The sequence below is a fragment of the Ceratotherium simum genome, chromosome 9, assembly GCF_057802395.1.
Source record: "Ceratotherium simum simum isolate JZ-2026a chromosome 9, ASM5780239v1, whole genome shotgun sequence".
Taxonomy (NCBI): domain Eukaryota; kingdom Metazoa; phylum Chordata; class Mammalia; order Perissodactyla; family Rhinocerotidae; genus Ceratotherium; species Ceratotherium simum.
Window position 1 is genome coordinate 77,336,819 of NC_141908.1, and position 22,818 is coordinate 77,359,636.

The 22,818-nt window shown below is 45.4% G+C and overlaps 1 protein-coding gene across 5 annotated transcripts in view; it reads left to right on the top strand.

Moving 5' to 3' along the window:
* The first annotated feature begins 3,316 nt into the window (after positions 1-3,316).
* The window catches only part of CFLAR (CASP8 and FADD like apoptosis regulator), a 44,424-nt gene continuing 24,922 nt past the window's right edge, over positions 3,317-22,818 (top strand). For 2 of the 5 annotated variants that reach the window (XM_087435591.1, XM_087435592.1), the window contains exons 1-3: positions 17,771-18,206; positions 20,231-20,336; positions 21,870-22,005. In XM_087435591.1, the coding sequence (XP_087291717.1) occupies positions 17,926-18,206; positions 20,231-20,336; positions 21,870-22,005 (523 nt within the window). In that variant the 5' untranslated portion in view covers positions 17,771-17,925. Of the gene's footprint in view, positions 3,373-5,579; positions 5,731-17,768; positions 18,207-20,230; positions 20,337-21,869; positions 22,006-22,818 lie in introns of those variants that run through there. The other 3 variants (XM_087435596.1, XM_087435594.1, XM_087435595.1) reach the window with 3 other exon arrangements.

Sequence of the window (22,818 nt, forward strand, 5' to 3'; positions counted from 1 at the left end):
CCTGGATGTGTAGGTTACAGTTTTTCAATACATTTGGGAAGTTTTTAGCCATTATTTCTTTGAATGTTTTTTTTGCTCCTTTTCCCACTCTCCTCTCCTTCTGTTACCGCCCAGCGTGGGGCCTTCTGCTCGCTGCAAGACATGCCAATAGTCAAGAGGCAAGGTGGTAGGAGAAAAAGGACTTTTTTTATTACAGCTTGCTAGCAAGAGTGAAGATGGCCGACTAATGTCTGAAAAAAACCATGTTATTTGTTTTTGTTTTTTTTTTGAAAGATTTTTTATTTTATTTATTTTCCCCCCCCAAAGCCCCAGTAGATAGTTGTATGTCATAGCTGCACATCCTTCTAGTTGCTGTTTGTGGGACACGGCCTCAGCATGGCCGGAGAAGCGGTGCGTCGGTGCACGCCCGGGATCCGGGCTGGGGCCACCAGCAGCGGAGCGCATGCACTTAACCGCTAAGTCACGGGGCCGGACCGCGAAAAAAACCATTTTAAAGGGGCACAAATCTTATAGCAGTTATATAGGCCGGTGGCTTATAGAGGAGGGGGTTAGGAATGGAATGTTGGAATGTTGACCTTCTGGTGTTACAGACTGGGAGTCACCACACCAGATCCTTCAGTTTTCATTGATGATTGCTACCAGCATAGACTCTCTGTTTGGGGGTCATCACATTCCTAAGGAACTCAAAAGAACAAAGTTATCATCTTATGGCAGCTGGGAGGTATATACACAAGCAAGGGTTGTAAAATCAACATAGCAGTTAGATCTCCTGGAGGGTGTATATCCAGCTGGGTTAGTTTGTCAGAGGTCATTCAAAGTTACAATAGGGTTTCTTTTCTACAACATGGCTTCCCTCATGTCAACCTTGTCTTGAGCCAGTATCACTTCTGGTACTTTCAGTGTGCATATGTTGGTCTCACATCATCTCATAATGATGTCTCACATTTCTCTGAGAATCTCTTCATTTTTCTGTTCTTTGGCTTGCATAATCTCTATGCCTCTATCTTTAAGTTGTTCTTTTTTTCTGCCAATTCAAGTCTATCATTAAACGCCTAATGAAGTTATTTCAGTTATTGTATTTTTCAACTCCAGAATTTCTATTTGGCTCATTTTTATAATTTCTGAGTCATATCTCTACTCTAGCTGCTGAATATGTGTTGATATTCTGTTTGATATGGCTTGTTGTCATAACTTCCTTTACTTCTTTAATCATGCTTTTCTTTAGTTCTGAGAACATGTTTATAATGGCTACTTTGAATTCTTTTTCTGATAAATCCAACATCTGGTCGCTTTCTGATAAATCAGACATCTGGTCGCTCTCACGTGCAGTTTCTGTTGCCTGCTATTTTTCCAGTATATAGGTCATACTTCCCCATTTCCTTGCATGCATCGTAATTTTTTGTTGGAAAGTGGACATTTTATATAATATATTGTAGCAACTCTGGGTACTTGTTTCCTCCCCATTCCCCTCCCCTGCCCCCAGCCTTTGTTGTTGTTATTTGCTTGTTTATTTGTTTAGTGGCTGGCTGGATTACTGTAATGAAGTGTATGCCGGCCACCCCCTTAAACTTCTGATGTTGTTATCCCAGTATTCCAGTAGTTTGGGTAGGGCTCTCTTCCTTTCATTGCCTGACCACACCCAGCTGTTAAACTCCACAAGTTAGCTGGCTGATTGTTCTACTATTTACAACAATGCCCTGGAGCATAAATTGCTCAACAAATGAATCCAATCAAATTCTAGCCCCTTTGAAGCAACAGTTTATGAGGTCAGTGTTTAATATTTGTTCTTACCACAGGTAGGCTTCCCCCAGCTGTCTTTTTTTTTTTTATAATTTTATTTATTTATTTTTTTCCCCCCAAAGCCCCAGTAGATAGTTGTATATCATAGTTGCACATCCTTCTAGTTGCTGTATGTGGGACGCGGCCTCAGCATGGCCGGAGAAGCGGTGCGACAGTGCGCGCCGGCCCTGGCAGCCAGCAGCGGAGCGCGAGCACTTAACCGCTAAGCCATGGGGCCAGCCCTCCCCCAGCTGTTTTTATCTCTGGTTCTCTCCTGCAAACTAGTCCGCCTACAATTCAGCCCACATCTTGAGTCTCCTCCCAATCGCCTATGACCAAAACCTCCAGGTGTTTGAGAGCACACTTTGGCTTGAATTTTTCCATGTTCTGTTGCAAATGAAGTCAGTACCTTTGGGAAGAGATTAAGAGCTATCTGTTTTAAGGACTGCCTTTTCCCCTAGGCCCAGTCTCGGAGCCAGGGTTTAGGAGCAGGAGGTGGAACAATGACAACTTCAGTGAGTCACATCCCTGCTGCACGGGCTGAGAAATAGCTGGTGGAGCCTGTAGCAACCTGAAGTCCTCTCAGCGTCTCTCCTCTGGCTTGAACCACCACTTCAGGAGCTGGGGTAAGCGTGCTTAGGACCCCCGTATTCTCAGCACTCCAGCCCAGGGTAGAGCCTCTGTTCCATGAGTGGGGCTGGGTGGAAGAAAGGAACCCCACTCAGCCAGGATCGGCCTCAGTATCAGGCGGCTAGGGGCCGAGTGAGAATTGCTGGCACCCTGCCCCTCCCACTGGGAGCCGCGGGAAGAGGAGGCCGTGTGTTCTTCTCGGTTCCAGCAGTCGGGAGTGGGGTGTCTGCCTTGCCAAGCTGGGAGGGTGAAGGGAGCAAGAGGTCTTGGTTGAAATAACGCAGATTCTTGCCTTTCTTACTGAATTTTCGTCGATTTTCTTGAATAGATGTCTCTTCATTTGCTGTCTTCTTTTAGGACTGTTTCCAAGCCTTTAAATGGGTGTTTGCTTGTTTTAAAATAACTGTCATCAGTTTCCCTAGGGCGTGGGTCAGCCCAGCCACCGCTGTCAGGCCGGTAGTCAGTCTCCCTGGTATCGTGCTTGCAACTCCTGTGAGTTTAAATTTATTTCAAGAAAAGTTAAGAAATTAAAAAAGCCCCAAGGAACTAGTGGCTAGGAACGAACAGATCAATCACGAGGCGCCCTCGCGTCGCGGCTCGCTCCTCTCCCCGTCGTCCATGGCTGACAACGCCGGCGCTGCTGCGCCTCAGGACAGCCGCCCCCCGGGGGGAGGCACATCCGCCACAACAGGAAACAGCTGCTGGACCAGCCGGGCCTTTCAATGCCAGGGACTCGTTGGGGGCTGGTGCCGGGGTCTCTGGGCCGACCGCGGCGAATGTCGGGCCGCGCGACTTTTGTGGGGTCAAAGTTGAGAGAAGTCCGCGAGGGCGAGCGAGGCGGGGAGGCCGGGCCGGCGAGCGCCACGTCCGCCTCCGGGTTTCGGTTTCTCGCCTCCATCTTGCCCGCGCTCTGCGAGCTCCGCGGGGGGAAGCCGGGAGGAGCGTCCCGCCGCGGGCAGGACGGTAAGTGCCGTGCGGCCCGCCGCTCCCGAGCGCGGGGGCCGGGACCCGCGCCGCGGTGGGCGTCCGGCCTGCGCGCTCCTCGCGGAGCCGGCCGGCGGGGGTGCGGGCGGGGGCGCGGGCCGCGCGGGGTGACTCAGTCTGTGGAGTCGGCCTCGGGGTTCCCTCCCCCGCCCGCCGACTGTCGGGGGCCGCCCGAGGCCGCGGGGACGCGGACCGCACAGCCCTGGGCCGACTCTAGCCGCAGAGGCGGGAGCAGGCCAGGGGCGGGGCCGCGTCCTGTCACTGAGGCCACCGTCGGGTCGCTCAGTCCCGGGGGTGGCTGCTCAGAAGGCTGGGCAGGTCGCTCGGGGCAGCCGGCCTGCGGGACTCGGCGCTCGCGGTCGCCCGGCCGGGTGGCGCAGGGCGGCTACTTCTCAAAGCAGGCATACATGTTTCGGCCAATTGCCAGGAAAGCTTGCCTTGCAGCGTTCGGAACGCTTGGCTAAGATTTTTGTAAAGCCTTGTAATAAACCTGTTTCTGCCCCGCTCTTTTCCCCCTTCAAAACGACCGGGAAGGGAAGATGATTTCAGGTTGTTCTTGCTTGATGCAGTCCCGATCTGACGGAAGGGCGTGTGCTTTTTTAAAATATTTACTGTGCAGTGTGCAGTGCCATAGAACAAAGGCCATTGAAATGGGGCCAGTACTGTGTTGATTGAAGGGAACAGGAAGTAAGTTCGGCGACGCCAGGGCTCTCCGATATTTTCGTTTGTTGACTTTTGAACTTTGTCCCAGGAGAAGTGGTGCCAGAAGGGACAGCATTTCGGACATGTCCGAAATAAAAGCCCGGACAATCTAAAACCGAGCCTAGAGCGGCCTTGACCTGCTCTAGATAAGAAACTGCAGACGAGAGGAACAGAATGTTCGGTATTTTCCCTCTAAACAGTCTTACAAAAAACACCGTAGGAACAAAGAACTTGGCTCAGTGCCCCCCAGAAAAACCTCGGGTTTGGAAGGAAGTTTTCAGTGTGTTTGTCACACCGTTTTCATTTTTTATGTTAACCCTTGTTTTACTCATAGCTTCTGCGCTGGATGTCCTGCGTTTTCTAACGACCCCTGTCTTGCATCTGTTTATGACTGACACCGGCACTTCTTTAATCCTCTCGCACTGTCTTGCACCCGCCCTCGAAGGTGAATCCCCCTGCAGGTCCGCGGGGCTGGGCGCCCCTGCCTCCCGCCCCCCGGGAGTCCGGTGCGGCAGGGGTTGGGAGGGTCGTCGCCGGCCGTTTTTTGAGAGGTGGCAGGGCGTCTGTTGGAAGCTGTCACGCCCTGGCTCTCGGGGGGTGGAGTGGTGGGCACGGCGGCGGCGCCCTCTCGGTCTCGGCCGCCGCACGGAATTCCCCGGGGCGCCACGTGGGCCCTTTGCCCCCACAGCGCCGAGTTTATTCGGGGAGACGTGCGGGCACGGAGGGTTCTCGAGCCTGAAGTCTTGTGTGGGCGGCGTGTTCCGGGCGGGCTGCCTGGAGGAGGAGGAGCAGCACAGGGGCTCAGCTGGCAGAGGTTCCCGGACGCCTGCCGGGAGGCCACGCCTTGATGCCCGCCGCGTCCCGCCCGGAGTATCTCCACCCGGGGTTCCGCAGCGGCAGGTCCGATCGTGTCCGGCCGAGATCCAGCGGGCGGAGCCGGGCCTGCCCGGGCGTGAGTATCCCAGCGCTCTGCCCGCCCCCTTCTCGACCGCGCCTGTGCCGGCGCCGCCCTGTCCCCCGTCCCGGCGGAGAAGCACTGAGGCTCCTGCCCTCGGCCCTGCAGCCTCCTGTGGACTCACCACGGCACTCCGAGTCGCCAGGATGTCGCTTTCTAAACCTCGGGGACGGACTCCGTATGGCTCTTTATCCTCGTAGGGCCGAAAGGCTAATTAGTGGACGGAAATGCCTCCTTTCCTTTAATTCAGTCCAGTCCTGCCAACATTTCTGAAGCGCCTCTGGGCCGGGCCGAGTTCCGCGTGCCGGGTCGGAGAGACGGAGCCCACCTTGGTTCCCGCCCCGGAAGCTCGCGGGGTGCTTGGGGGAGACAAGTTACCCACGCAGCGAACTTGTATTCGGGCAGCCTGGACAGCAGGAAGCCGGTTGGGCCAGGTTGGGGAAGTAGTGACAGGTCGGAGAGGGCAGCGTGTACTCACTCTGATCTCCTTACCATAAACGAGTGAGGTAAGAACACGGTTATTACTGCAATGGCCTGTTTCTCCTTTATAGTCAGCTCCTGTCACCTCTAGGAAGACTTCACAACCCGCGCCGCCTACGTGGGGTCCCTTCCTCTACCCTGTCCTGTCACCTGCTCACTGGCTGTCTTTGCACTTCAGCATAGGATTAACGCTCTGTATGGTAATTCTTTTTCTTCACAAACTTTTCAGTCAAGTTGTATTATAATTATCTGGGTTAAAATATATGCAAAGTAGAGAAAGCCCCCGGGAGTCCATTCCCTGAGATAACCAAAGATTGCAGTGCAGTGTCTTTTTCAGACCTTTGCGCACTCAAATACAATCTTTTAAGTGTTTTTAAAAATATTTTGCTCTTTTTTTTTTCTTATTTTGTATGATGCTGTTTCTCCAATTATATTTCAGAACTGCTGTTTTTTTTCCCTTAGTGTCTCTGCTTTTCTCACATGTAATTTCACTCCCCTCTGGCATCAGTGTTTCTAATGAAAGATTTTTTCCTTCTAATGACCAGTTTTCTTGTTTTTAAGAATGTGTGTATCCACAATTTACATCTCATTCATCTGCTTGTTCTGATGCCTAGAATGTTTTTTCTCCCTCCTCAGTTCTGGGTTTAGAGAAATAATTCCTTCTTTGGCTCCATGCACATATGAATGAATGAATGAATATACATACGTATATATTCTTGAATCTTTTCTTTCCAGGTGAAATGGCTTCCTTTCCCACACTTTGCACCTTGTTCCCTATTTATGTTCCTCTGATGGTCTCTGCTTTTAGCCACCTTGTCTCTATTTGGCCATTTAAGTTTTTGTGCAAAACAAACAGCTTCTTTGTTATTTTCCTCTTATTTTAGATATTGGGTTGTCATCTTTGGTAATTCAGTACTTAGGAAAGAACTAAGCTCCACCAATTTGATACCACATTTATCTGCGTATTGAAAATGGTTTGTCTTCTGTAGTGAACTCTTCAATTGGAGAAATGAGCCCATTGTTATTTATATCAAAATCTATATATCTCAGTTTTTCAATGTAATTGAAAAATCTTCTTGTACCTACTTGCTCCAAGGTTTAAAATGTTTCCCAGGGTAATGGCTTCCTTCTGTCACCTGATTTTACAAGTGGGAAGCAAAGCTTCCTTATCTACTTGTGAATTTCCTGAGTTTTTTTCTTGAACAACTTTTGGATCTTCCCTTTGGCTTATTTATCTTTTTTGTGGGGAGGCTTTACTTGAAGCTTTCAAAAATAGTTTCTGAAGTCAGTGATCTTTGTTTTAAAGAGTAGGCACGTGACAGATCTTGCTAGAATACTATCTGGTGAATGAACCAGATGCCCTGTAAGTATTACCAAAGCTTGATGCAGAGTTGAATAAAACAGTTAGTTAATCCCTTCATTCAGCATTTCACTGAGTCTGCTCCTTCCCCCTGGGTTGTCCCCAGGAATGTCAAGGAACTTAGAAAGAGGAACCAGGCAGGAGATCAGAAGCTGGGAACAGGTAAATAGATGCCAGAGATGGTGATGGTACTGAAGCAAACGGAATTTTTACTTTCTTCTTCATTCTCCATTTTCCTGCAGCATGCAGGTAGTCTTTTTATAATTAGAAAAAAGAATGGCATGGGCCGTCCCCATGGCATAGCGGTTAAGTGCGCACACTCCGCTGCTAGTGGGCCCGGATTCGGATCCCGGGTGCGCACCGATGCACCAATTGCCAGGCCATGCTGTGGTGGTGTCCCATATAAAGTGGAGGAAGATGGGCACAGATGTTAGCCCAGGGCCAGTCTTCCTCAGCAAAAAGAGGAGGATTGGCGTGGATGTTAGCTCAGGGCTGATCTTCCTCACCAAAAAAAAAAAAAAAGAAAAAGAAAAAGAAAAAGGGATGGTATATAAAAGGAATTTAAGAGCTTTATATCCCTCGTATTATGCACAACTTCTGAATTTGAACATGGCTATCTCCCGATGGGCCAACCTTGGCCCTTTGGTTACAAGTGAATCCGTTGTATAAACTAAGCAAATATCCCTGCTAGGTTGAGGGTTTAATTCAAGCCAGGCTTGTATAGATGGGCTTCAGAGATGTCTGCTAAATTCTTTATTCTTTATTTGAGTGTGGCATAACTGGTAGTAGGCTATTCTCTGGGACAGATAGGGTTGTTTCTTGAGCCCCTTTTGATTGCTTTGAAGAAAACCTCGAGGAGAAGGAATGTATCTTCCTGACTGCTGGTGCATGATGATAAACATCCAGTTCCTCTAAAGGTGACATCAAATGGTTCAGATACTGAAAAAGAAATGAGGCTAAGCCATAGCCCTCTCTTGGACTACTGGGAATTGAGATCTGGTCTCTGAATTTAGACTTTGCTGATGAATTAAAATTTGGAATCTTGCTTAAATTCAGACAGGTTAGCCTGTTGCTATTTTTTTTTTTTTTTGCCAAGGAAATCAAAGCCTCATAGGAAATTGATGAAAGCTGTGAATACCTCTCATTGTCCTCTGGCTTTTTCTCAAGAACATGAGTGAATACAGCAGTAGCTTATGGAAGATTAGTTGTGCATTAAACTTATACCATCTTATACAAAGTATTAGTAATTTCGAGGATGTCAGAGGACTGTCCTATTTGAGGAAAAAAACTTTAAATTTTAGGCTTTTGAGTCCGTCCTAGGAGAATTATACTACACACAGAGGACTGGCCTGGAGGTTTGGCAAAAATGAAACGTCTGACAGATAAATCTTAGAATTTTAGAAATTGTGATAGTGTAAAGGATAAAGATGTACCTTTTGCTAGAAGGCCAGGGGATGTCTGGTCATGTCATGGAATAATGGATGTTTTCATCTGTACCAGATATTGCCAGATTGGTTATTGTGCTTGGGAACATGTTTATGCTTCAGCCGGAGTCCACGGTCTTCTAGGCTGTGTTTGAGTATGTATCTGCAGTATTCCAGAAGTCAGGAACCTAATAATGATCTATTATGACACACCTCATTTTAAATATTTAGAGTGGTGCAAAATGGCATTTCATGCACTGTCTTAGGTTTAAAATGCCTACAGTTGGAGGAAGAAAGATGGGTTCATTATATTAGCTGCTTGAATTGTTACATACACAGCCCGCATTGACAGGTTCTGTACACAAATGGAAGAAGTAGATTGTTATGTTCAGGATGAATGCACTGAACTCCTGTGACATGGCCACATTCTCTTTTGTCCAGGATCATGTAACCCCTTCTCCTTTATCCTTTCAGAAACTTCCGGGTTACTCTTTCCGGGGCTTCATGCTCGTATCTCAGTGGGGATTCCCAGACACCTGTAAGTTCCAGGTTTGCATGCTGCTTTCTAGAGCTGGCAAGGCAGGCTTCCCTCCATTGCTGCCCAGTTTTTTGTTTGTTTGTTTTGTTGTTTTGTGCTGAGGAAGATTAGCCCTGAGCTAACATCTGTGCCAGTCTTTCTCTACTTTATATGTGGGTCATTGCCACAGTGTAGCTGACAAGTGGTGTAGGTCCACGCCCAGGATCCAAACCCGTGAACCCGGGCCACCAAAGCAGAACGCGTGGAAGTTAACCACTATGCCATGGGGCTGGCACCCATTGCCACCCAGTTTTGTGGTGTTGCTGGGAAATTACATTTGCTTTCCTACTGTGGCTCAGTGGACATGACCTTGCTTCAGGTAGAGAAGCCGTACAAAGAATGGAATATTAAGTATGTTCTTGGACAGGTTAAGGTATGATGGGAACCAGTTATGCTGGCTGCCATGCTATTGACTACAGAGAACGTTATGCTTTGGATACCAGAGGGGTTGGAGGCAAAGTTGACATTCCGTGAGAAAAACTGAGAGGCCTGACTAAAGTTAACCAAGTTTTACTGTCACCTATTGGGACCAATGCTGGGTGCCAGGGAGGTATGTACGTAGTACGGTGGTAGTACAGAGGAGTTAGTGACCAAGTCTGTGTGGGCTCTTCGCAGGAAAGCTTTACACAGTAGGAGAGGCTTCAGCTGGCCCTGAAAGCAAAGAAGGGTTTTGCTAGGCAGGTAAGTGGAGGAGGGTAATCCAGGCAAAGGCACAGAGGCATGGGAAAGAACTCCTTGAGGTTTGGTTGAAGCCGAATGTGCGTGGTGTGTGTTAATGAGAGACAAGGGGAGGCGCTGGACCACAAGGGGCCTTGAATGCAAAGAAAATTGGAGCCTGCAATGGGAGATGAGGAATCATTGGAAAGTTTGAATTAGGAAAGTGAACTTGGTTCAAGCGTGAACTTCAGAAAGTCATTCTGATAGGAGATGGATTTGGAGAGGGTGAGGCCACTGGCAGCGGGGACAGAAAGGCCAGAGGAGGAGTCAGGTGAGGGATGGATGCTAGGGCACAGCAGCACTGAAGGGGCAGGTGCAGAAAGAGGGTGCTGAGGAGTGGGAGAGGGCTAGAGGGGGACTGCGGAGGATACCGTGGTGTGAGGTCAGCCAAAGGAGAGGGGTTTCAAGTAGGAGGTAGTCAGCAGCATCAGATGGGGTAGACTTCTACCCAGAAATAAAACTGAAACTGATCTTGGGTTAGGTTTTAGTTGCTCTGCTAGTGGAGGCCAGGGGCAGTTTAATATTCGGATTTTATGTGGCTGTGGAAAAGAGGGGGAGGCATAGTCATCAGATTAGAATTTGCCTGTGAGAAAAGAAAAGGGGAATTCCTTAAAAATTGTAGAAAACACAGATGCCACTTTCGTCAGGCTAGGGAGGATGAACAACTGAAACAGTGGAGTGCAATGAAACTAACAATACTGGTCAGTCAGGAGGACTGGGTATTTGAAAGCAGGAAAGAAAAAGATGTGGGCTTGGATAGCCCTTGGTTCCTTACCCGACTGAGGTGAGGCAGGTGACTCCAGAGGAGGTGAGCGCGGTGCTGAGTGAGGCAGCTCAGGCAGGGGCGCTGGTGAGAGATGGCACCGTCCTTTCACAGAGCCCTGAAGAACTTGTTCCACCTGCCACCCCTTCTGTGGGTCCTCCACCCCTTCTTTCAAATCATGTTAAATAAAATGTGACCTCTTCTTTTTGAGGATAACTTTGGGATGCCTCTAGGCTTTCTTGTTCTAAGGTTTGTCTATATATACACCAAGGGAGCTCTAAAAAGTATTTTGGATGCAATAAGATAGTCTCTGTATGTCATGCTTGGGGTTTTTCCCCACACCACTATTTCCTTTATACCGTATGTGTTAACTAGTAAAGGCTGAGTGCATAAGAGATAGAAACTAATTTTTCAATTTAAAACTTAGAGGGTTTCCTTTTGGTTTATTGTTGTTTTCTAATTTTATTGTATTGTGGTCGGAGAATGTGGTATGAGGTGTGTTTCTTTTAGTGTCTGTATAGCTGCTGCCCAGCTTATGAAGTAAAATATTACAAATTCAGTCATTTCCCGTCTGTATTTTTATCTAGTCACATTTCATTCATCCTGTAATGGAAACTACTTTTCTGAATTCGGTATTTATTATTATTATGTATGTTTTAATATTTTCACTATGCGCACACAATATATATATATCCCTAAGTAATGTATGATATTATTTTTAACATTTAGGATTTTAATGTAAATTAATCATATAGTATGTATGCTTTAGCAATTTGCTTTTTGCCTCAGCAAAAATATTTGTTGTTGGGGCCAGCCCAGTGGTGTAGTGGTTAAGTTCACGCACTCTGCTTTGGCACCCCAGGGTTCATAGGTTTGGATCCTGGGCGCGCACCTATGCACTGCTTGTCAAGCCATGCTGTGGCAGGTGTCCCACGTATAAAGTAGAGGAAGATGGGCACAGATGTTAGCTCAGGGCCAGTCGTCCTCAGGAAAAAGAGGAGGATTGGCAATGGATGTTAGTTCAGGGCTAATCTTCCTCACCAAAGCAAAACAAAACAGAACAAAACAAATATATATATATGTATTTCTTGTTTTTTGTTTGTTTGAGATTCATGTAGTTCTAGTTCATTCATTTTCAGGGCTGTGTAATATTTCATTAAAGGACTATTAACATTTTATTTAGTCTCTTATTGATAGACTTTTAGATGGTTTCTGTTTTTTTTGCTGTAACATCCACAGCTGCTGGGAATGTGGTATACGTTGGTATGCCTTGGTATACCTGTCTCAAGAGTTTTTTAAGGATGTTTACTTAGGAATGAAATTTTCATGGCATGGAGTAATGTATGTTTTCGTCTTTACCAGATGTTGCCAAATTGTTCTTCAAAGTGGCTGTACTAATTTATAATTCCTCCAGTACCGTATAAGATTTCATATTTCTCTTTATTTTCTCTGACATTTGGTGACAGATGTTAGTATTTGACTGATGTGAAATAATATCTCGTTGTAGTTTAAATTTGCATTTCTCTGACTGCTGTTGTGGTTCGAACATCTTTTCATATAGTGGCTATTTGGGGTTGTTTCTTCTGGGAACTGCCTGTTGCCTATTTTTCCCTTGGTTTGCTTATCTTACACTTACTGATTTACAGAAATGCTTTCTATATTCTGGATACTAATTCTTTGTTAACTAAAAATGATGCATTTGCCTTCTCAGTCTGTGCTTTATCTTTTTTCCATTTTTAAAAGGATGTGTGCTTTTTTTGTCTCATGAATTCTTTTTGTATTTGGAGGTTATAATAAAATTCTTGTAGATTTTCTTCTAGAATTTTATGTCTGGGACTTTGGTACGCGTGGAATTGACTCATATATGGTGTGAGGAAAGGATCTCAGTTTACCCCTGTTATATTTAGATAACCAGTTGTCTCAGCACCATTTCTGGACGTTAGTGTCCTTTCTCTGTTGATTTGAAGGCCACCTCAATCATCTGTGTGTGGACTGATTTTTGAGCTCTCATCTGTGTATTGGTTGTTTTATTATCTATCCCTGTGCCAAATTGCTATGCATTTGTATTTAATCTTGATACTTGGTTAGGCAACTTGTCTAACTGGTTGTTCTTCTTAAAACTTGTATTGGCTATTCTTGGTCCTTCTCCTCTTTCATATAAATTTAAAGGCAGCTTGCCATGGTCTGTGCAAATTTTGGGGGGGTTTTGATTGGACTTATATTAAATTTATAAATTCATTTGAGAATTGATATCTTCATGATATTGAGTCTCCTGTCTGTGATTATAGTATGTTTCTTCAGTTATCTGTCTTTACTGAAGTCTTCAATAAAGTTTTATAATTTCTTCTTTAAATGTCTTGTGCGTCTTTTGTTAGACTTATTCTATGTACCTTATAGATTTTGTTGCTATTGTAAATAGTATCTTTTTGAAATTTATGTTTTCTTCCTGTTTATTGTTAATGTATAGAAATGTAGGGGGCCGGCCTGGTAGCGCAAGTGGTTAAGTGCGCGCGCTCCCTGTGGCGGCCCGGGGTTCGCTGCTTCGGATCCTGGGCACGCACCGATGCACCACTTGGCAAGCCATGCTGTGGCAGCATCCCATACAAAGTGGAGGAAGATGGGCACGGATGTTAGCCCAGGGCCGGTCTTCCTCGGCAAAAAAAAGAGGAGGGTTGGCAGATGTTAGCATGGGGCTGATCTTCCTCACCAAAAAAGAAAAAAACAAAAACGTAATTGACTTTTATTTATTGATCTATATCTCAAAACCTTAACCTCTTATTAATTGTAGCATTTTGTCTGTTGATATTCTTGGGTTCCCTTTGTAGAAAATCTTGTTGCCTGTGAATAATGATAGTTATTTCTTTGATTCCAATGCTTATACTCTACTGTTAAGTCTTTTCTTATTTTACTGTCTAGTTCTGTCCTCCAGGACAATGCTGAATGGAAGGGATGATCATGCACATCTTTGTCTCAAGCCTGATTTTTTTTTTTTCTTTTTAGCATTCATAGCAGCTTCATTTATTATAGCAAAAACTGAAAACGAACAATGTCCATCAGCTGGCAAATGTATAAGTAATACAATGAAAACATCACTTAGCAAGAAGAAGAAATGAAGTCTTTTTTTTTTTTTTTTTAAAGATTTTATTTATTCATTTTTTTCCCCCCAAAGCCCCAGTAGATAGTTGTACGTCATAGGTCCGCATCCTTCTAGTTGCTGTACGTGGGACTCGGCCCCGGGTTGGACGGAGAAGTGGTGCCTCGGGGCGCGCCCGGGATCCGAACCCGGGCCGCCAGCATCAGAGCGCGCGCACTTAACCGCTAAGCCACGGAGCCGGCCCAAGAAATGAAGTCTTAATATGTGCAACGACATGGGTGAATCTCAAAATCATTATGTTGAACCAAAGTAGCCAAATGCAAGAGAGTACATACTATATGATTTCACCTATATGACATTCTAAAAAAGACAAATCTAATGTATTATTTCAGAGAGCAGATCAGATGTTTCCTGGGACTGGGGTTAGCAGGGGTTACTGGAATGGTGCATAAGAACTTGTTATGTTCATGGAAATGTTCTGTATCTTGATTGTGGTGGTGGCTACATAGGTATATAAATTTGTCAAAATTGATTGAACCTTATACTTAAAATGGGTGCATTTAATTATATGTAAACTGTACCTCAGTAAAGTTGATTTAAAGAAATATTTTTAAAATGAAGTTACAGCATCTCTAAAATAACAATGTGGATAAACCAGAAATTAAATTTGACTTCATAAAAATATTTGCATATAGACTTTTAGAATATGTTGATGTGTAAAGAGGTCTCTATAACAGAAATAAGTCTGAGGTTCATCACAATTGGCAACAAAATTAAGAAAGAATTACCATTTAAAAAATCTCTTAAGATAGATGCCCCTTATCTTGCTGTAGCTTCACAATCATTATGCAGTCAAGGAACATATTCTGATACTTGTATTACTAACAAATATAATTAGAAAGGTAATTATGCTATTAAACATCACGTGGTGGATTCCAAAGCAATAGCATTAGAGAGAGAACTAGAGAGAGAGAGAGAGAGAATGTGGATGTGTGTGTGTATTTGTGGGGGAGAAGGAGATTGGAAACTATCTATCTGCTTTGGTCATTATCTTATTACAAATTTTACCATTAACTAGATGTTCTGCACTTTTTCCTATTCTGTGATACAGATTATTGTTTTCAAATGTCAAGCCTGATTTTTTTAAGGAAATGCTTCTAACATGTCCCTGTTAGGTATAATATTTGCTGTGGGCTTTTCTCTTTTTCTTGTGATTACTATTTAACTGTTTATAAATTGCTGTCTCATAAGATAAGTCCCTTGCTTTTAATCCATAGGTCAGTTTTTTAGAGAACTCACATCTTTGTTACATTGAATCCCCCTATTCATGAAAAAGGTAAAGCTCTCCTTTTATCTAGGTCTTTATTAATGTCTTTCCAATAGTAGTTTATAGTTGTTTTTTTCTGTTAATGTCTTGCGAATCTTTTGTTAGACTCATTCCTACATATTATCTATTTTGATGCTATTATATATGGTAAATCTTAAAACAACTGTCACTGGTTTTTAGCTGTTTTTTTCTTTTTGGCTCCCTACAATTTTACTTACTTACATGCTCAGCTGTGTATTTGAGCAAATATTTTTTATGTTTTATTTAGCATCTCAGTGTGTATTATAGCCAGAGTTTTTTCAGATTATCTACTGCAGGGTTTCTCAATCTTGGCACTGGTTATGATGACCAAAAAACGTCTCCAGACATTGTCACATGTCCTCTGAGACATGTGGGGCAGACTGCCCTTGATTAACAACCATTGATTTGGCCTATTACATTACAGAAATTTCCCTTCTCTTCTGGAACGTTTGTTGTCGTTTTTTTTTTTTTTTGAGGAAGATTGGCCCTGAGCTAACGGTGATACTGCTCAAGAGCTCGATCTGCTCCCCGCAAGACAAAAGGCCAAGCAGGCGGTGGTGGAGAAAGAACTGTAACAAGGGATAAGCTCGCATATCAAACCCATCCTAAAGGGGAACTGGTTTGGAAAGGACTTATATCAGGCAGCGGGGTTGGGGAGGGGCTCAGAAATGTCAGGTGATGGAGAGCTCGGAACGTTGGGCGCTTCTCCTTAGCAGATCTGCTGAAGGCGGCATTCCTGAGGAATCAAAGCGAACCTCAGTTACTTCTTTGTCTGGGACAGGAGGAACATTTCGGGCGGAGGACAGGTTATTCTTTCTACCAGTCACAGAGTAGCGTGCCTCTGTGCAGTTCTAAGCGTTTTTCCAAAGCACATTGTGAGAATAAGACCGGGAGGGGAGCGTGTGGCCTTGGGGGCTGAAGTTCAAAGAGTGTTCTGCGCAGGGGCAACTGCTTAGTGCTCCTGCGAGATGCTTAGTCAGGCTTAGTCAGGCTTAGTCAGGCTTAGTCAGGCGGAGGGCTGTCAGCAGGCTGCTCTCCATCAGCGGTCCTCCTGCTGTTCTGCAAGGCAAGCTCAGAGACTTTAGTGACTTTGTTTTCCAGGTTAATCTTGTAGGCGCAGGCACGGTTTCATCCTAATCCAGGGAAACTTGAACTCCTTCATCCTCGGTTTCAACATCTGTTGCCAATCTTCCTCTTTTTCTTTTTTCCTCCCAAAGCCCCAGTACACAGTTGTATATCCTAGTTGTAGGTCCTTCTAGTTCTTCTATGTGGGACACTGCCTCAGCATGGCTTGATGAGCAGTGAGTAGGTCAGCGCCCAGGAACCAAACCCGCGAACCCCTCCGAGGAGGAATGTGTGAATTTAACTGCTATGCCACCGGGCTGGCCCCTTGAATGTTTTAAGATACTTATTTTCAGCTCTTTCAGATGTAGGTTCCTAGGATGTGAATTTTCTTTGTTTTGTCTACCGTCAGGGTGATTTTTATTTCTGTGCATGGTAATTTTTAAGCATGAGCTGACCTCCAGTGGAATGAGTCTCACGTGCCCTGGGTTGTGCAAGTGGACTTATGGGGTGGTTTTGAGCTTGCCGCTGAAGACCTTGTGGGCTTCCCTAGTCTCAGAGTAATCTTTATGTTAATTTCTTGGTTTGGGTTTAAAGGAAACTCCAACACAGTAGTGATTATTTGGACCCTAACCCTGCCCCTCCCCTCCAGGACCTCCTATTCCAACCACAGCAGCTGACTTTTTCTCTCTTACATTGGTCAATCACAGGAGATTTTTTGTGTGTGTGTGTGTGTGAGGAAGATCAGCCCTGAGCTAACATCCATGCCAATCCTCCTCTTTTTGCTGAGGAAGAGTGGCCCTGAGCTAACATCCATAAATATGTGGCAATAGTTAGCAACTTGCATTTGGGTTGTTTCCAATTATTTTTTGCTAAGATTAGCTTTTTTTAACTTGAATTATTTTCTGATACAAACAGACAAGGTACTCTCCCAGAACACAAAAACTTACTTAACATAAAACATAGCTATGAAACTTTAGACTAGATAGTAACTGCCATTTGCAACTTAAATTTTGAAAGAAAATAGGTTAAGTTCCAATGGAAGAAATTAAGAATACATCCATGGCATGACCTCTCCACCACTCCCACCCAAGTCCCACCCCAGGAGTGGGATCTTTTCCTGGATCTTCTGTTCCACTGCCTTCCTTCCACTGACACCATCAGGGACTCGGGTGATAACTGCTGCCCTATAGCAGTATTGAGAGTCAGGGCTCCCAGTCACCTCCCTGAAGAGGTGATCAAAACTTGACAAGACCTTGTTCAGCTGTGGTGGCAGGTCCTAATTCATGATGAAGCTATGAAAAGGCCTGGGACTTTGGGAGGATGGCAGCAGGGGTATCTGCTTATAGGTGTGAATAGGAGAACAACTGGAAAAAGGGCTGGAGTAGGGACAGAAACCTCTTTTCTCCCATCATTTTTGAAACCCTACAGAGGGTCCCTTTTGCCAAGACCAATATTTTTTCAAGCCTGCCTGGGAGAGGTTCCCTAAAGTGGTGTTAGCCACTATGACAACAGTGTCTCTCGTTTGTTCACTGGCTGAGTCATTGGGATTTTCCTCTTCCTCCCACAAGGGTCATTGATTTGCCACTTAGTCATTAACCCTGACTTTGGTTTCCCCTGACCTTACTTTCCGTTCTGTAAAGTCTGATGAAGAATGTGGGATTTTTTGGAATAATTTTCTTCTCGTTTTATTTTCTTTAAAAGTAGGTTATTGTCTTTGTCTCTTGTGTTTTGGATCAGTTGCTTTGTCTGCTGAGGATCCCTTTCTGTAGACTTAACAATATGAATGTAATCTGCTAGGTCAGAGAGAACAGCAAGAAAGAAAGAGCCTTCGAATTTTAGCCATAAGGTACTTTGATAAGAGGATTTTTAAAAATTCCCTTTTAACCACAGAACTCCCCCATCGGAAAGGATTCTGAAAGAAATGAAGAAAACCATCAGAAATGAAGTCAGTAGCCTCAAGGCCTTCTGTTGACCAGGCTGGAGTTTTGTTACTACAGTTCTTTGGAATGACGTCAGGATTGTCCACTGTCCATCCATAAAAATCAGGATGTCTGCTGAGGTCATCCATCAGGTCGAAGAGGCACTTGACGACGAGGAGAAGGAGATGCTTCTTTTTTTGTGCCGGGATGTTGCTGAAGATGGGGCTCCGCTTAATGTCAGGGATCTTCTAGATATTTTAAGCGAGAGAGGAAAGCTGTCTGTTGTCGGCTTGGCTGAGCTGCTCTACAGAGTTAAGCGGTTTGACTTGCTCAAGCGGATCTTGAAGATGGACAAAACGGCGGTGGAGGCCCACCTGCTCAGGCACCCTCGGCTTGTTTCGGACTATAGGTAATTCATCAGCCTCCTGAGGCTGGACTGGTGGGAGGGAGAGAAGTGGTCTAGGCTCCTGAACCATAGAAACAAGGACAGTAAGAAAAGCAGCCTCATTATTTTCTCTGTCTGCTGATCCAGCTGCCATACGATGTTACTTCATTCCTTTGAACTCCTTGAATTCTTAGACTGTGTTTGCTTCTCGTAATTGGGTAGAAGATCGTAATGAAAGTGGATGGGCTGGATGGTGTGTGTTTGCCTGACGGAGAGAGAGAGGAACGACTAAGAGCTAATCGTTCTTGCCAGCCTCTGACTGTGAGATCCACAGTGGTCCCTGCTAGCTTGATCTTCTGTGATGTCAGACCCCTGGCGGTTTCTGCTATGAGAAAGGAAATAACAAGTCTGATAGTGATCTTCCTGATGTCTGTAGAACTCTGTGATCCCTCCTGAATCTGTCCTCTGCTGAGCAGTTAGTGGGGTGGGCTCTATTTCTATGAGTTTCTGTGAGGTCCCTGCTCCCAGAGGCTCTGGGAGCACAAATGGAACACCTCTTCACTTAACAACCCCTAGCCCCCTTTAGTTCAGACAGCCTTGAGTTGTTCCTTCCTCCTGTTCACACAGTACCATCTTGGTGGTTTAGGGGAGCATGGAAACCACTGGACAGGCTTCGTTTCTGGGGAAATGAAGAGAACTTGTAACCTTAAATTAGCAATTCCTTTTTCTCCAGATGACCAGCCTTTACTTATATCAATAATGTGTATTTGGAGATGATCTGTATTATTAAAAACTATATTAAAGAGAGTTGAAAGCAGTGTGGGCCTGGAAAGCGTCTGAGACTTGAGGTCTGAAGGTCTGTTTCCAGCCCCAGAACTATCAGTTACTGAGCCGGCCACTAACGTTGGGTGGGCCTTTGTTTTCCTACTTGTAAGGCTAAGAATAATACTACCTGATTTCACAAGTCTGTTGGTGAGGATCAATTGTGCGAGTCCAGTATGTGAAGTCCTTTCTAAAACTATGAAGCACTCTACAAATGCAAGGGTTTAGTATTGTTGTTATACTCGATCATCTTCACCTCTCCTACCATCATATAATGTCAACAATGTTCCTAAGACTTGTTGGGAGGCCCAGACTGGATTTGAGGGAATGGGTTAGGGCTCTCTCTCCACTTCCTGTTTCCTTGCTCTGGTGAGTGGAGGCAGTTCTTCAGGGTCTCTGAGCAGAGAGGCAGAGCAGTGGGAGGAGAGGGCTAGATTTGTTGGTTCATCTGTTCAGTGGGCTTTGTTGTGGGTCGACACATGCCAGGTGTTTGGTAAGCACTAGAGCAAAATGAACCAAGACCCTTGCATTCTCGAGAATCTGAGAGTCTAACTGGGAAAACGACCTTCTAAACAGTGAGGACAATGTCAAGGTAACTGCTAACCAGGGGATGTCCTGGGAGTCCCGAAGAAGCGTGATGGTAGCGCCAACTGGAGCAGAAGTGACAGAGTCAGGAGGGGCTTTCTAGACCGAGACATCTATGGTCACAGTCCCCAGGACCTAGAGGCCTTTTACCCATTGAGTTCGGGCGTGGGCCAGGGGATCCTGAGCGTTACTTGGCTTTAGAATCTTTCAACTCAAAGTATGTTCCCTGGATCAACAGGCTCAGCATCACCTGGGAGCTTGTTAACAGAAAAGACAAGGTCACCTTGAATTCTATTTCTGCCTTTCATCTTAGTCATTTAGGTTCTTCATTTATTCGTCGTCACTTCTGGGGGAGCTAGGGGATTCTTTAGGGAAGTTTTTATTCTCTGAGTTGTTTTCAGAGCAGTTAGTTGGAAAGAGGTACTATCTCTTGTTGAAAACTGGGGGAAGTGTGAATTTCCTCTTTGAGTTCTCTTAAGATCTCTTCCTGGTGATCTAGGCTTTCTGTTTTGGGGGGGCACATTCCAATGGGGGCAAGAACTAGTCTTTTAACCAGTTATTGGCATAGGGGAAGTGTAGGCTCTTGGTGTTCTCACTAGCACTGTATCTGAATTTACTAAAGAAACTTCTCTGGTTTACAGGGTGCTGATGACGGAGATTGGTGAGGATTTGGATAAATCTGATGTGTCCTCATTAATTTTCCTCATGAGGGATTATATGGGCCGAGGCAGGATAGCCAAGGACAAGGTGAGTTATCTTCTTCTTGGTTCATGTTCCCAAGAGCCTCTGAGAAGCTAGGGGATGCTCTCCACGGTGTGAAGAGAGGGAAGCGGGCACTGGAGCAGGGAGACCCAGGCTGGGGTGAAGGCGGAAAGGGAGAAGAGGATGGGTTTTTTCATATAACATTGATGGGAAGGGAATTGGTTTATGAGTTGAGAGGAAATAGGGTGATATCTTCTGATGTGGCCTTGGGTGTTTCTTTCATCCTTGTATTTTATCCTTTATTTGTGTAAACTTCTTAGGCCTGGCTTATCCATCAGTTTCTCTCCCGGGGTTGACAGATCATCTGGGAGGGTTAGGGAGTCCCTAACCGTCCCAGCACGCGGGAGTCTGCTCGTGCTGAGGAGAAACGGGTGGGAAGTGCCAGTCCACTCTTGCTTTGCTCTCCTCCTGCCTCTCTTCTCAGCTAGCTCCAGGTCAGTGAGGAGTCATTAGGCTGCCTGTGGAGATGGGTTGGGGATGGTCCTTGTGACTGATCTATCCGGGGAATGGCCAAAGTAGAGATTTGGGGTTGAAAACCAGGTAGGGGCGAAGAGCTCAGGGATGTTGTGATGGCTGGAAAAGTGTTTAACTTCCGGCTGGCTCTGTATAGTCCTGCTGACCTAAGGACCAGCCAGGAGGAGCCTGGGTCTCCAGTATATGACAATATGCCCTTGAAGGACCTGCCTCTGAGGACTCTAAGTCATTGCTTGAGAATTTCCTCATGTTCCTCAATGATTGTAGTTTCTGAAATCTGGGAACATAGAGTGACTGTGTGCTATCAATGCAAAATGGGAAGGAAAACGACAAAAATAGAACTTTTTTGGTTTCCCCTAATCAACTTATCTCCCAATCATTTATATGGATTTAATTATGATTATTATTTTTAAAAATAAAGATAGCACTTCAGTAACCAACAGAAGGGAAGTAAAACCGAAAGCATTGTCTGTTTCTGAAATATAGTTCTTTCACAATCCCTGTGGTCCAGGGTAAATGAGTAGCAAAATGCCCTAACCTTGTAATTTTGCAGCCTGATACCACCTGAGTCAGAAGGAATTGGAATGTCCAGCATTGATGAAAGTATATTAGGAACTTCAAAACCGTATCATTGGGATTTTTCTAGTGAAAACTTCCCCCCAGCTACCTTCTCTCTTCCTTTTACAGGAAAGCCCTTAGGGTTTCTCAGTATGACGCCAGCCTGGCCTTCGTTTTTAGGCCTGCCCTCTCACAGTACTCCTCGATGACACTGAGTGGCCCATGTGTCTCTCCCCAACCTAGGTACAGCGTGGCCCCCAAAAGACTTGCCACCACCTCTTTGCTGAGTAAAATGCAGGAGTGTCATTTGCTCCTGGCCTTGGAGGGAGTATGAAACAGAGAGGTCTGGTTTGGGATCACTGAAGGTCACAGAGGGCTCTTCTTGTCACATTTTCTTGCTGTTGTAAATCACATGGCCTGAGGTTTGCGTTTGGGGCTTAACAGTCAGCCCTGCTGACCTTTGTTTCTCGTTGGTGGCTCTCTTAGAGTTTCTTGGATCTTGTGATTGAATTGGAGAAACTAAATCTGCTTGCTCCAGATCAGTTGGATTTATTAGAAAAATGCCTGAAGAACATCCACAGAATAGACCTGAAGACAAAAATCCAGAAATACAAGCAGTCTGGTAAGCAGAATTTGGGCCTCTCAGTGGACAAGGGAAAGTACCTGGGCATAGTAGGTTTGGTTAGTGAAGATTCATCTTTTGGGTGGGTGGATGGAACAGAACCTGAGTGTCCACAGCCCCTACTAGCCTGTGGCTGGAGATCATATCCCTTTATATACTTCATATCCCAGATCTACTGACTTCATCACCCCACGCCCATGACCACAGAGTCACAGCTCTGCAAAATGCCACGAAGCAGTTCTTAATATTCCGGTCTTCAAGAAAGAGTCTGCACCCACATTTTCTGCATAGGCTGGCGGCGCTGTGGACGTTCAGGGCTTTTGAGTTTATGCTGAGCCCTGCTGTCTTGCTCCAGTGTTTGGCCTGACCACTATCCAACCCTGGGTGGTATCCTGTCACTGGGATCCATAGTTGTCCTGCACATGTCCTGACTTTCACAAAACCTCCTCATGGAATGGGCACCTTTTTTGCTGCTAACCCCTCCCACCATAAAGGGGACCAGACTACCACAGGTCTTCTCTCTCACACCACCCTTCCCCCATTGTCTTTTAGACTCAGCCTCAGCGTGAGCTCCGCTAGCAGTCCATTGCCACCATAGAGTCACAGCCTGAAGGGCATAGCCAATACCCAGTGATCTACACACAACCCCCCTTCCCTCCTAAATGACTGATAAAAGGTCAAGAATAGGACTGGCATTTCTAGTCCATTCTTTTTTTTTTTTTTTTTGAGGAAGATTGGCCCTGCGCTAACATCTGTTGCCAATCTTCCTCTTTTTTCTTTTTCTCCCCAAAGCCCCAGTACATAGTTGTGTAT